This window comes from Sinocyclocheilus rhinocerous, unplaced genomic scaffold (genome assembly GCF_001515625.1).
Source record: "Sinocyclocheilus rhinocerous isolate Xijiao unplaced genomic scaffold, SAMN03320098_v1.1 scaffold664, whole genome shotgun sequence".
Lineage (NCBI taxonomy): Eukaryota > Metazoa > Chordata > Actinopteri > Cypriniformes > Cyprinidae > Sinocyclocheilus > Sinocyclocheilus rhinocerous.
This window is the reverse complement of record NW_015658767.1, coordinates 361,045-374,809: the sequence shown is the minus strand read 5'-3', so window position 1 is coordinate 374,809 and position 13,765 is coordinate 361,045. Positions and strand designations below refer to the sequence as shown.

At 36.7% G+C, this 13,765-nt stretch overlaps 1 protein-coding gene across 2 annotated transcripts in view; it reads left to right on the top strand.

Moving 5' to 3' along the window:
• The window catches only part of LOC107723018 (pleckstrin homology domain-containing family G member 1-like), a 46,314-nt gene that overhangs the window by 6,306 nt on the left and 26,243 nt on the right, over positions 1–13,765 (top strand). Inside the window, exon 1 of one of the 2 annotated variants that reach the window (XM_016531518.1) lies at positions 4,371–4,627. The exons of the other annotated variant lie outside the window; for it this stretch is intronic. Coding sequence (XP_016387004.1) covers positions 4,618–4,627 — 10 coding nt within the window. The 5' untranslated portion in view covers positions 4,371–4,617. Of the gene's footprint in view, positions 1–4,370; positions 4,628–13,765 lie in introns of those variants that run through there. 2 annotated transcript variants of the gene reach the window in all.

The window sequence follows — 13,765 nt, the reverse complement described above, 5'->3', positions numbered from 1 at the left end:
TTAAATGACAATAATATCGCTTATCGCAATTATTTCTGGGGCAATATACCGCACAACAAAAAGTTGTTATCGTGACAGGCCTAGATGTCCCCACTTTTCACATAAACAAACCTGTGTGTGTGTGTGTGTGTGTGTGATGAGCTGTATGCTGGAGCTGAGAGGTGGGTTTCATTTGGGTCACTGGATATGAAAAGCCTGCCGATTGAGGATTGTCAAACTAGTTATTGAGTGTGTGTGTGTGTGTGTGTGTGTGTGTTAAATAGTGCTCATTAAAAGGTATTATCACTTTCACAGTTGCTTATCATATTGTGTAAATAGCTTTTTTTAAGTGTACAGAGGGTGTGTGCGTTTAAGGTGTGTTAGAGTCACTTGTACTAGCATGTACCACTGTTTTCTCCTTCTGAATGTGTCCAAGGAGAATTAGTGTCTTTTCAACTCGAGCCAATTCTGAATCAGCTCAAAGCCACAAATCTGTTTACTTCACACTTGCTAATTACCCAGTGAAATACTGAACATTACTCAATCTTTGGTTAACTGTCCACAGTGGGTGACCACAGACATCTGAATGACGCATGAGATAAGTACAGACAATGATGTGATGCTGATGTTTGCTTGTTTGTTGGCATGAAAGCTCATTGATGCCTTCCTTTCATTGCTCACTCAACACTCTGATCATTTGTCAATTTGTATGCTTGCTGTGTTTATTGGTTTGCTTGCTTATTAGTTAGTTTGATAATCCTATACACACACACACACAAATGGACAAAATGTATTTCTAAATATATGTTGCAAACTGTAAAAAATAAATAAAATCTAATTAAAAATATATTTTGTTAAAATCTTCAAAATGCTAAAATATGTTACATATAATTATAAGACTGAAAATATTGTTAAGAAGTGGCCAATGTATATGAGGAAATATAAGTAATTAAAACTTATCAATCAAAAATATTTGTAGCTCTGTCATGAAACTCTAGCTGGCATAGACTGATAATGTAGTTCCTTAACACAATCTTGGTTCATGGTTCATTGCCCATAGCAGACCTATACAGGTGGAGCTGGGGAGGTGGAGGATTTCTGACGGCCACCTCCCCAGCTCCACCTGTATAGGTCTGCTACAGTTTACAGTAGGGCTGATAAATAGCATTTCATATATGCTATTTGTGTGGCAGCGGTATGTCTTACATGCTCACAGCAGTTTGTCTGTGGATGCATTGGCAGAAGCTGTTTACTCAGCAGCAGCAGCAGCAGTTCTATTCTGCCAAAACCAAATACAGTCAAACACCGTCATATTTATTACCATGATAAACTATTCTGAGAGTTGTCATGATAGAAATATATATAAAAAAAAATGCTGAGTAAAAATAAATAAATAAATAAAACATCCAATCAATCAATCAATCAATCTGAAAATATGTTTAGTTTTGCTGTCAGTTAATTAGCAGGTTGATTTATTGTTTGTTACTAGCCAGCTAGATAGATTGTTGGTTCATTGGTAATTTAGTTTCTTTGCTAATTCTTATGAATAGTTAATTTATGAAAAGATAATTTAACTGCACATTAGTTAGTTAGTTATTAGTAAATTAGTGTGTGTTATGTGTGCGTGTGTGTTTATTCTTATGTTTTATTTTATTTTATTTTTTAAAGACAGTCATGATATCTAATCTAATATCTAGATAATGAGATATAATGAATGAACTAAAATAACTAGCGAGTTTAAGGTGTATGATTTAATCAGGCTCGTTAGTGGACAGGAATAAATCTCCCTGACTGATAATGTGTGATGAAGTGCCTGTGGTGTATTGTTTGTTTGAGAGCATTTCTATGAGAGCAGAGGGGGGCAGTCTTTATGTGGGGTTGTTCTCAGCTATTGATCATGCCTTTACCCCTGCTACTGTCTCAATGTGTGTGTGTGTGTGTGTGTGTGTGTGTGTGTGTGTGTGAATCTATCTATCTATCTAGATAAAGACAAAAAAAATTAACGAACTCGTATCAAACCATGACCACAAAACTGAGGTACGTACCGAACCGTGACTTTCTGTGTAACGTTACACCCCTATTATGTGTATATTTTAATTACATATATTTATAATAATAATAAATGTTTACATAAATCAGTCAACCAATATAAATATACTGTGTTGACCAAACCATCAAAACAAGTATCGATCTTAAGATCAGACTCTGGATATAAAATATTACATTTTGGTTAATTTATTCCGAGATATCCATTTTGGATGGATGGATGGTGTACATAAATTCCATAAAACTGGATGTTCCTACCATAGAAGTAAATCAAATTTAAAGCACCACCTTCATACAAACATACAAATGTCTTCAAACAAATGTTCCGCGCTCGGGGTCCCTTACCAAGATCAAATAACACGGAATGAGCAAAGGTGCCAAAGGCACACCATGTATTCTTGCATTCAAAAACTGTGCAACAAAACAGAGCACAAAGATCTTGTATTTTTTCTAAATTCAATGTTTTGAAAGTAATAAATGTAGTCATTCGCAGTGTGTGCATGTGTGTGTGTGTGCGTGTGTGCGTGTGTGCGTGTGTGTGTGTGCGCGCGTGTGTGTGTGTGAGAGAGCAAGAGAGAGTCAGCTCACTGTGAAATTCGCAACATGCTATAATTTTCTCTCTTTCTTTCTCGTTCATGGGCTCTGTTCCAAAACCTAGTGAGCCACCTTGGTAGACAACATTTTAAGCCACCATAGGTGTGATCCTGATGTGAAATTATAACATAATTATGCTTCAGTCTAAAAGGCTTTATTTTGCCACATGTAACCTTTGTGGAGAAGACGATGCCAGACAATGACAAAAGATAACGAACTGCAACCAAGAATATACTTAGATGTGAAATTAATGTAATGTTTTAAGACACTTATTGAATGTTAATTATAGTTTAAATGCAATTATCCAAACTTTAGAGTGCTTGTTTTGACCCACTCGGACTTAAGCACATTTTTATACGTCCTTTTGTAATTAATTGTATTGTTTTTTTAAATATGGTTAAAGTGTACAGCACTTATGAATTTACTGACAATCATTAATTGTAAACTGAATTATATTTTAATGTTGTTTCCACTTAAACAACATTAACTTAAATGTCATGTATTTAAATGTTTTGTAATTACACGTTTGTAATAATGAAGCTGCAATGAAGAAGCATTTTTGGTTCCACAAAGAACAATTCAGTCAAAGGTTCTTTAAAGAACCATCTCTTTCTTATCTTTTTATAATCTGAAGAACCTGCTTTCGCCACAAAGAAGCTTTTGTGAAACAGAAAGGTTCTTCAGATGTTAAAGGTACTTTATGGAACCATTTAGACAAAAATATTCTTCTATGGCATCATGAAGCACCTTTATTTTTAAGAGTGTATATACTAACTTCCAAACATAATACTGAAAAACACTACAGTTCAAATTATATTCAAGTACTCTATATGTGTTTTAGTATGTCAGTCATATATGAAAATAAGTGTACTTTAAAGCACAACAAAATATTATTAAAACAATTATTTAAAAAGTACTATAAAGTAAAAAGTACTATAATGCTTTTTATTTAACATTATTACAAAATGCCCTTTTAATAGTGTACTTAAGTGTGTTAGGAAACAGTCATGAAAGTGAACTCTCTTTAAGTACACTCAAGTGGCCTTTTATTTAATTAAAATTATAGTATCTGCAAGTAGAATTTTTAAAAATATGCTTTTAAGATTTGAAGTACACTACAAGTGCATGTTCAGTACAAAGAATTGAATTTCTCTTTCAAAAGGGATGAGTTAGAGAAATCTGTCAAGCTCATCTATCCAAGATATGGTGCAAGAGAAAACTAAGCAAGAGAAATGTTAAATATAAATAATTTCTTAACAAATTGTATTAATAAAACATGCAATATACACTGTAAAAAATGATACGAGCATTCCATTTCAATTAGAATTCTTCCTGAAGCAGAGACTGCCAGAAGTTCATCAGAGGCTAACATTCTTTGCAATTAATCATCTGTCAGTGAGCAGTGAACATGTCACAGAAAACAAAGACTTGGCCCGGTGAAAGGAACCTTTCATAATTCCCCAAATTTGTCTCAGACAACCAGAATCAAACAGCGTCAAAGCCTTGGTGTCAAAGTGTTGTTGTGCCAAAATAGAAATACTTCAAATTAATCACGTGATGAAAAAGAATGGAGTAAATGAATAAACACTGTAAGAAAAATTCACAGGAATTCAAAAGAGAAAGCGAGAGAGAGAGAGAGAGAGAGAGAGGCATTCTGTGGAAGTCTGAGCTGCTAATTTGTTGCAGTGGGAGAGGGAGGAGCCACAGGGAGGGAGATTTGGGAAGAGAATCTAGAAGTGCTCAATGTGTGAGTGACAGGCAGACTGTCAGGACCGTTGTGGTGCAGCTCAGAGCTTATGTGTGTGTGAACCGAGGATTTACTGAATGTGTGCGTGTGTGTGCAGTATCATTCACACAGACGGAGCTATCCTGTGTGTCTCAGGGAGAATGTAAAGTGAATTGAAGGATTAGAGGAGTGTGTTGTGTGTGTGTGTGTGTGTGTGTGGCACTGGTCTGGAATACTAAGTGGATATGTGATCAAATCTGGATCGAACTGCAATGCCTACGGGTAAGAGATCACACTTGCATGCAGCATATAAAGAGATGATAAGTCTTTGTTGTTACTGTTATTATGTTAGTATGTTTTACTGTACTTTTGTGTGCACTTGGTTTCTTTAGATATGTTGGTCATGTGTTTTAAGTGCAGAATCTTGATGATTATATGTGTCTTTATGGCTTCTAAAGTCAGATCAGCTCTCGAAAGCTTCCTGTGAATGTATGTGGCAACATTTGAACACTTCTCTGATTGGTGTCAGAGCTGCTGTGCTTAAACTGCCCGAGTCCTGCCATTAGGACACTCTGTGTGTGTGTGTGTGTGTGTGTGTGTGTGTTGGCAATCTGTGAACTAAGAGTATTTATTTGGCTTGGTTTGTGCTGGTGGGCTCTTGTACCAAACAGAAGTCCTCTACACAACCTCAACTGACTGAAGTGTTTATAAGTGCATTCATATATGTGTGTGGGTTGGTTAACTTAGCTATACTTTAGACACAAAATTGCCTCCAGACATTACGCAGATCTGACCAAACCTTTATTTGAAGACACTGTCAAAGGTAAATGTGATTCATAAATAAAGTAAATATTAAATAGGTAGTGTTTGGAGTCATTCTAAACAGATTTAAATAGCTAAGTAGATGTGTGTGTTGTCGTGAGCATGTGTTTGATAGGATTTGAGATGTATGTGAATGGTATTACACTGATTTGTAAATAAAACAGATTATTGGATTTTACAAGAAAATACTATTTCAGTCCAACGTCAAATTTTCATGTTTAATTCAGTGCTACTTGTGAGATTTACTAGCATTTTCTGAGTAAAAAATTGTATCAAAGTCAACCATCCACTTTTTTTTTTTTTTTCTTCAGTGTAGATGTAATGAGTAAGGGTACGTTTCGGTTATGTCGTCGTTGTGAGGAAACCTTTCGCTCTCTGTCGCTCTCCCCCACCCCTGACCTAAATTAGTCCCCCATGGGTTGAGGGTTTCGGGGGGATAATAACAGTTTAGAGTCTGCTTTAGACAATACCAGCACCCCCTCAGGACATCTGTCCCTAAAGTAATACACCCCCCGGGACGCAACCCAGCTGGAGAGAGCGAGAAAGAGTTTGAAGCGTGTGTTTGAAAGATGGCACGGTGAAAACCTGTCAGAACTTATTTGCAGATAACAATTACTTGTTTCAAAAGTTCAAAAAGCAGTCATCCTAGGAGGTTTTACCCTGGCTTATCCAGAGCTTCTCGTTAGAAATTGTATTTTAAAAGTACACTATACCTTTAGGGGTACACCTTTGTACCTTATTTACCCCTAAAATGTTAGTACCTTAAAGGTACCTATTACTACTCTAAGGTACTAATATGCACCGTTTGAATCACATTTTAATCTAACAGTGTACTGCCAAAGCCTGTTCATTTGCATTCTTTGAGCATTTGTGTGCTGGGGTTATAAATGCATGGCGAATATAAATGTCAGGTTTAGGTTTCTCTGAAGCAAATCCGTCTCAGTGAAATCTAATCTGTGGGTAGCACTGGGGCAGTGGGTCACATTCACCCCGTATGTGTGTGTGTGTGTGTGTGTGTGTGTGTATTAGTATGTTCATTCATGCAGGTTAAGTCCCTTTGTCACTTCCTATTCTTTAAATGCATTCAGTCCTCTAAAGGAAATTCTTACCAGCTTGTCAGTAATTTGGTTGTTATAAATGTGTAATTAACACATTGCTTTTAAATGTGCACCATGTTATACATATGTAATAAAGAATGTACATGTTATATTATACATAAGAAGGTGAAAAAAACGAATCATTCATGTTAATACCTTTGTACCTTATTTACCCCTAAAATGTTAGTACCTTAAAGGTACCTATTACTACTCTAAGGTACTAATATGCACCGTTTGAATCACATTTTAATCTAACAGTGTACTGCCAAAGCCTGTTCATTTGCATTCTTTGAGCATTTGTGTGCTGGGGTTATAAATGCATGGCGAATATAAATGTCAGGTTTAGGTTTCTCTGAAGCAAATCCGTCTCAGTGAAATCTAATCTGTGGGTAGCACTGGGGCAGTGGGTCACATTCACCCCGTATGTGTGTGTGTGTGTGTGTGTGTGTGTGTATTAGTATGTTCATTCATGCAGGTTAAGTCCCTTTGTCACTTCCTATTCTTTAAATGCATTCAGTCCTCTAAAGGAAATTCTTACCAGCTTGTCAGTAATTTGGTTGTTATAAATGTGTAATTAACACATTGCTTTTAAATGTGCACCATGTTATACATGTGTAATAAAGAATGTACATGTTATATTATACATAAGAAGGTGAAAAAAAAACGAATCATTCATGTTAATGGCATCACACTGCTGCTGTCTGGGAATAGAAGCACATCAGTAACAGATCCTGATCCTCCAGACAGGGCAAACATAGTTCAGATGTCATACCGGACAGCAGCGCTTTGCAGATGACTGCAGAGATCATCAGACAAAGTCTGATATATGGTCATCCATCCATCAAGAGTGTGTATGGGTCTGTCCTTCTCCTGTATGGAAAAATTTTTGTGTTTGATAAATTGATATTTAAGATTTTCCTTGGACTGCAGTCAGACTGTTTTGTCTTTTGCAGTTCTTTGATGTGTTATAGTAGATAGAGGGATTGATGTATGGAAAAAGAAAGAAATAACTCTCTTTGTCTTCAGTGTGAGTCGGTTGTTACAAAGTAACTGAAGTGATGAAAGTCCAACTTTGAGAATATTCTACAATCAGAACTTCAGTCGGTTGGTCTGATGACTTCTGGGAGATAATGGGCCGGTCTGATTGCAGGAAATGGGCAGCGAAGAAGAGCTATTTATAAAGATGTGATTACTCCAAGTCATTATGTTTGATTGAGCGATAAGGACTTTTTCTCAGGGATCCTCAGTCCTGGAGTAGATGAGAATTTTGAGTTGTTTTGGGAATGTTTTCGGCGTGTTATGAATCCAATACAGGCATTCCATTTCCAGAAGTCGTGGTGGAGTTCCAACATGTTTCAGAGACCAGAATAGAAGTTGTGTTGCTTGCGTGAGTGTGTGTGCTGCTCTCGTGCAGTCGGGCTGGAGAGATTTAATCCCATTGGTTATGGACACGCAGCGCTTGGCTGCAAAACACACATTGTCGTGGAGATATCAAGACCATGATGTGTAATTTTGCGCATTTGTGTCCGATTCTTTTTATGTTCGGTGATGAGAGTTCTCTTAAAGCTAACGTGACAGTGTAAAATCTTGTTTCATGCTGTGGGATTCATTTATAATGAATACACACAAATGCCAGTGTTTGAGACTGAATAGCATGATACAGCAGAAGAAGATATCATTTTAGAAGTAATATAGCGTAGTTTTTTAATGAAAATGACGCACATGTGGAAATTAATTCGCAATCTGATGCGCATAGTTGCTGCCACATATGATAATGAGGTTATCAGCCTGAATCCACCATTAAAGGATTGACTTTATCTGTCTGAGCAGATAGACAAGTCTAATATAAAAAATGGGCAATCAATCAGGCAGAAAAAGCTATAATGCTTAGACCAAAAACATGCATACAAGTAAACAATACTAATAATTCAGGAAATATTTGCTCAAAATTCTGTCATAGTTAGCTTTACTGTCCTATTTTTCTAACCCTAGATTTTTTTTCTTTTTACAAACACAAAAGGAAATCTTAGGCATCATAAAAGCACCAAAAAATAATCATAAAAGTAGTCAATATAACTCATTACAAGTTGTCTGGAGCCATATTATAGCTTTGTGTGAAGAACAGACCGAAGGTCACTGATAATATTTCCCTCTGCTCAAGCTCCTAAATATAATTTACAGTATAAATGCACCATCAAGCTTTGCTGTGTAGAAAACAGCAGCTAAATTTCTCCCTTTGTGTTTCACGGATGAACAAAAAATAACATTGAGATTGTGAATGAGTAACATAATTGTAATTTATGAGCACACCCATGTTTTATATCAGAATGGTGCTGGTAAAATAGTTACACCACAAAACATATGGCAGCAGCATTTCATAAGAACTTCATTTGTGCTAAACGAACCATTTAACAATCATCTGCATTCAACCATCTTTAATATGTTTAATGCTTTGATGTTCTCACGAGCTTCTAATTTCAGTTCCTGCAACAGTTTCTAGTGAAGCACAGTTCACTGGCCAGAACCAAAACACACTCAAAAGCTCACATTCTCTACAGATGGACATGTGTGATGTAACATTACTTACAGTTTGACCTTTATATACACGTCACACTACATTATAGCATAAATAACATCAGTTGCACACTTTGTAGTTACATTTGATTGCACAGATCTGAAAAGTGACCATTCTGCAGACAAGTCGAGTCATTCATACTCATGTTTGAGTATTTGACATGTTTATGAGCGCGTGTTTGGGAGTGATTATGTGTGCTTACTGTACAGTATGTGCGGTCAGGAACTGCTTACTGTGCATAATGACAGGGCGGAAATGTACACAGACTGCATACTGTATATCTCGGTGAAACCGTACACGACTGGGTGGGAGTATATAGATTTTTGATGTGTATGTAGTTTTGTGTTAATTTTGCTAAGGCTAGTATCACTATTACTATTGTTCATACTAAGGATTAGACTTTGGTTTTACATTTTACTTTGGAATGCAATTCATTCCAACACAGTTTGTGCTACAGACATGAATGATACTTCATATACGTCTTCTTGAAGGAAGGTGTGCTGTTACATTTCCAAGCAATAAGACTTGTCACACTGATGAAGGCAGGTTGTCTTTTTTATCTCCTGCTTTGATCCCAATAAAAGATTTAAAGAGTGCAGACCAATCATTGTAATGTTTGAAGAAATATAGGTCTTTCGCCTAATTCAGCTGGGAGAGCGCAGTGATTTGCATTGATTAGAAGCAATAAGACTTGGAAAAAGTTGGGAGGAAAAATGGTAAAAAATTGGAAAAGTGAGCTTTTAGAGAGCATAAATATCATCAACTTGAGGGTAGGCTTTGGGTAATTCACACATTTTTCTCATTTATGCAGCAAAGTGTGTGAAAGTTTGTGTATATCTCATTTACTACGAATTCATTAAAATGTATATCTGCATTATATAAGTCGGCATTATATCAGCCATTGCTGGTTGACAACTAGTGTGTTTTCTAGATTAAATATAGGTTTAAATTGGACAACGCCTCAGGAAACTCACAGCTGGATGGACTTCAGCTCAAAGTCTGTATTTGAAACTTTTATTGACATCCAGCTATATATAAACACACACACATGACTTAAGTTTGCACTGAAAAAAATGATTTGTTGGATTTACTTTATGGACTTACTTTATGGACTTTATGACAGCAGAAAAAAATCATTTTACGTGAACACCATTTGTTGGAAATCTGAATCAGTTTGAACATTTTCTTGCAAAGTGATTATATCATGTTTTGATGACTGTGTTGAATTTCATTTAGACTTTACGCAATAAATTTATGTTTGCATCTCAAACATAAATTTATTAAGTAGACTGTAAGTGTATTGTTTTAGTAAATTCAGTAAAACTGCTTTTCCTTTTCGTCAGTGTGGGAGTCTCTCAAAATCTCTTTCTCCCTCAGTAAACTACAAAAGCTTCACGTTCACAGACCTGAACTCCTTCAACCCACTGAATGTGTGTGTAACTGTAAAACGTGCACCCTTCATCTGTAGAGGGCTGTTGGGGGGACTATTTGATGTTGTCTGTCTGATGAGTGGACGAGAGCGAGGCACAGAGTGTGTGTGTGTGTGAGAGAGAGAGAGGTCTTTGTCCTTTAGTCTCCTCTGAATTATGTCATGTTTGAGTCTCCCAGCAGTAGCACTCAGAGGGGGGCTGACAGGGCTTAATCCGCCTTAAACCCCCCTAGTTACTCTCTCCCCTTTCTTCACTCTCCATCTATCGTTCACTGTGAGGAATGGATCTGTGTGTCTAAGCCAGCATTGTGATATGAAGGAGCGAGTGGGAAATTGGAGACCAGCTGCCCACCTTCTGGTTTTCCCTCTGAGTCCCATTGTGAGCAGTGAAGCTTCTTGAGACCTACATGGAGCTTCATAAGGCGCATTCATAGCATGTTACTGTTTCAATACGAAAGTAAACAGCTCTGATTAAGACTAGGGCTGCAACAAATTATTATTTTGATAACCGATTAATCTAGTGAGTACTAGAGCGATTAAATGACTTATCATCGATTATTTCACTGATTGTTGTGTGATTATTTTGTTACTGAGGGGAAAAAGTGTAGCATAATGCCGCTCTCATCAGTGTCAGGATGTTCACTAATGGTAAACCCCTGCTTGCGTATATCAAACTTTTTTTTACCTTTTACCGAAGAATGCAAAAAACTTCACTATGAGTATATCAGGGTCTTTACACATGACAGCATTTTTTCATTCGGAGTTTTGTACAACTTTCCCGCACTCAACTGCCTCGGCTTTGTTTGCACATCTCATAAGCGTCATAAGCATCTTCTTCGGTTGGATTGCATGAATTACAGTCTTGCGCTGCGGGTCTGTTGGTCATACCGTGTTATTGCAGGCCCTTACATTATGTCATAGGAGATCAAATGACTATTCGACAGTTTTGTTTTTTTAAATTGTCGTCATTGTTGATAATATCGACTAATCAATAATATCCCAAGACTAATCGATCATTTCAGCCCCTATTTAAGAGAAGCATTGTTTTTAATGTAGCTCAAACTTCAGCACATAACTCATCCCACAGATGATGGATAACAATTAATAATCAGCACTAAATTGTCTTAATGATTCTTGCATGCTGAATAATAAAACTAGTGAAAAAATCCAATAGACTTGTATTAAAGTAAGGACCTGGGCCTTGTGACCAGAATATCATAGAGACTTAAAGGCACAATATATAAGATATTTTTATTAAAATATCCAAAAACCACTAGAACAGTGTTATATATTTTGCTGACTTGTGTACTTACATTATCCCAAAAGTTTCGAAGAATATTTAAATCCAGAGAAATAAGCAATTTTAACTAGTGACACGGAGCGTGTCTATAGTGTCAGTGTCGCCTGCCAATGACGTCATAAATAAATCATTAGCTCATCCATGAACATGATTTCTGCCCGAGTCCCGTCGGATTGCATCGGCTGTGGGGATGAAGACCACAACTCCCATGATTCCACACTCAGTCACAGCGTCATCAAACTACGCCTTTGTCTATTTGTTTGTTTTGAATACGCACCCTCTAGCGGCGAAAAATTACATATTGTGCCTTTAAGGTGCAATCATCTAGCAATGCCATAGCAATCACAGATCACGCTAGTATACAGCAATGCAGTAACAACCATTCAGAGCATCCTGGCAACTACCTTGCAATTTTCCAGCAATCATACAGCCCTAGCAACCACCTAGAAATCGCCCAGAACAGCTATGGCGTACCAACAAAAATGTTACCATATATCACTGTACTTCCACAGATCAAAGGGTAAATATACATAAAGAACACTGGATTTAGCTGTAATTTAAGCTGGTGAAACCCAGAATCCTCTGCTAAATAAACCGAAGGCTGTGTGTTAATGGGTTCGGTTGCAATGATCAAAGTAAACATGATCTTATACAAATGTCTTTACATTTACCACACACACACACACACTCACACCTATTTTCTTCTTGCACCATTACTAGGTTTTCAGTTACCCCTGAGCTTCATACACAGCTCCCTGTAGCCTTTGAAGTCCAACAGCACACGCCATGCTTGTGTTTATTTGCATGTCTGTGTGTGTGTGTGTGTGTGTGTGTGTGTGTGTATGTGGTTGTAAAGGTATGGCAGCTGTTTTGTTTTTTTTTACAGGACATATCAGTGACACTTACAGTGTATGTGTGTGTGACAGTGCATGAGACAGTGTGTGTGTGATCGTGGACAAACAATAGTAGTTCCAGTCATGTGATAGTTGGCGTTTCTCTGGAACAGGAAACATAGTCTATAAAATGCACATAATAAAACACAAGCTATTGTCCATGTTTCTCACAATTCAGTGATTAGTTTGCATGAGCTCAGACTGTGTCTGCAGTAAAGTAGTCAGTCCAATCATGACAAATACCACATTAGGCTTCTTTTTTAGAATGCTAAGGATTCATATAATCAGGTAAAATGGAAAACACTAACATTTCAGAGCCAGAGCAAATACCCAAATTAGTTTAACATCATGTTATATCACATTCATGATAACAATAAACATAACTATGGCATTTAATATTCTTTCTAATTCAATGAGACTAGTAAAGTCCTAGTCAAGGAACATTATCATCGGAATCCCTTTCAAGATATTTTTTTTTCCAGCTGATGAATGATAAAAACACTGACAGCCAATCAGACTATAAAGAACTTGAGAATTTAAAGCGGCAGATGACAGAACTGCAGTACACACTTATAATAAACACAACATTATTGCACATTTGTGTAGACATTAATGTTTTAACGTTATCTTTATAGTTATCATTCTTGGTGTGAGCGGGCCTTTACAACAAAAAGATTAAACCTGTAGATGATAACAATTGCATAGTGATTAATATTTTAAATTTGGCATGTTTAGATATATTTATTCATAAGAAAGTGATCTTTTGTGCCACTTTTGGTTAGGAATGGCAACAAATAATTTGTTGGAGCACCGTAACCACCACTTCTCAATGGACCATTTACTAAATTGATACTAAAATTATACTAAAATTATTAAGCGAAAACAAATCCACCATAACAACATGGAACAGCCCTTTTTTTTTTTAGTTCAGTGGAGTTTCAGGAGATTGAGGCCATCGGACTCATTTATTGACAGTGCATTATGTCCAGCAGGTAGCTTTTAATTCTTAAAATCCTTATCCCGCCCCATGTTAGTTGTCCCGCAATCAGTCTCCTCACCTGCTAGAAGCCGAAAACGAGGGATAAATGTTATATTAATAGCACTGTACAGGTAAAGAGAACAAGTCAGGTTAATCAAGGTAAAATCACATGCAGTCCTACTTAATTAAAAATGTTTGTCTTATAACCCAGGATTTGATCTCTTTTTGTCTGTGACCCCATTGAGAGATTTTATGTTGGCCTGATTATTAAAACTGAGCTGTAAATGCTGCTGTGTCAGACAATATGTGACCCTGGAGCACAAAA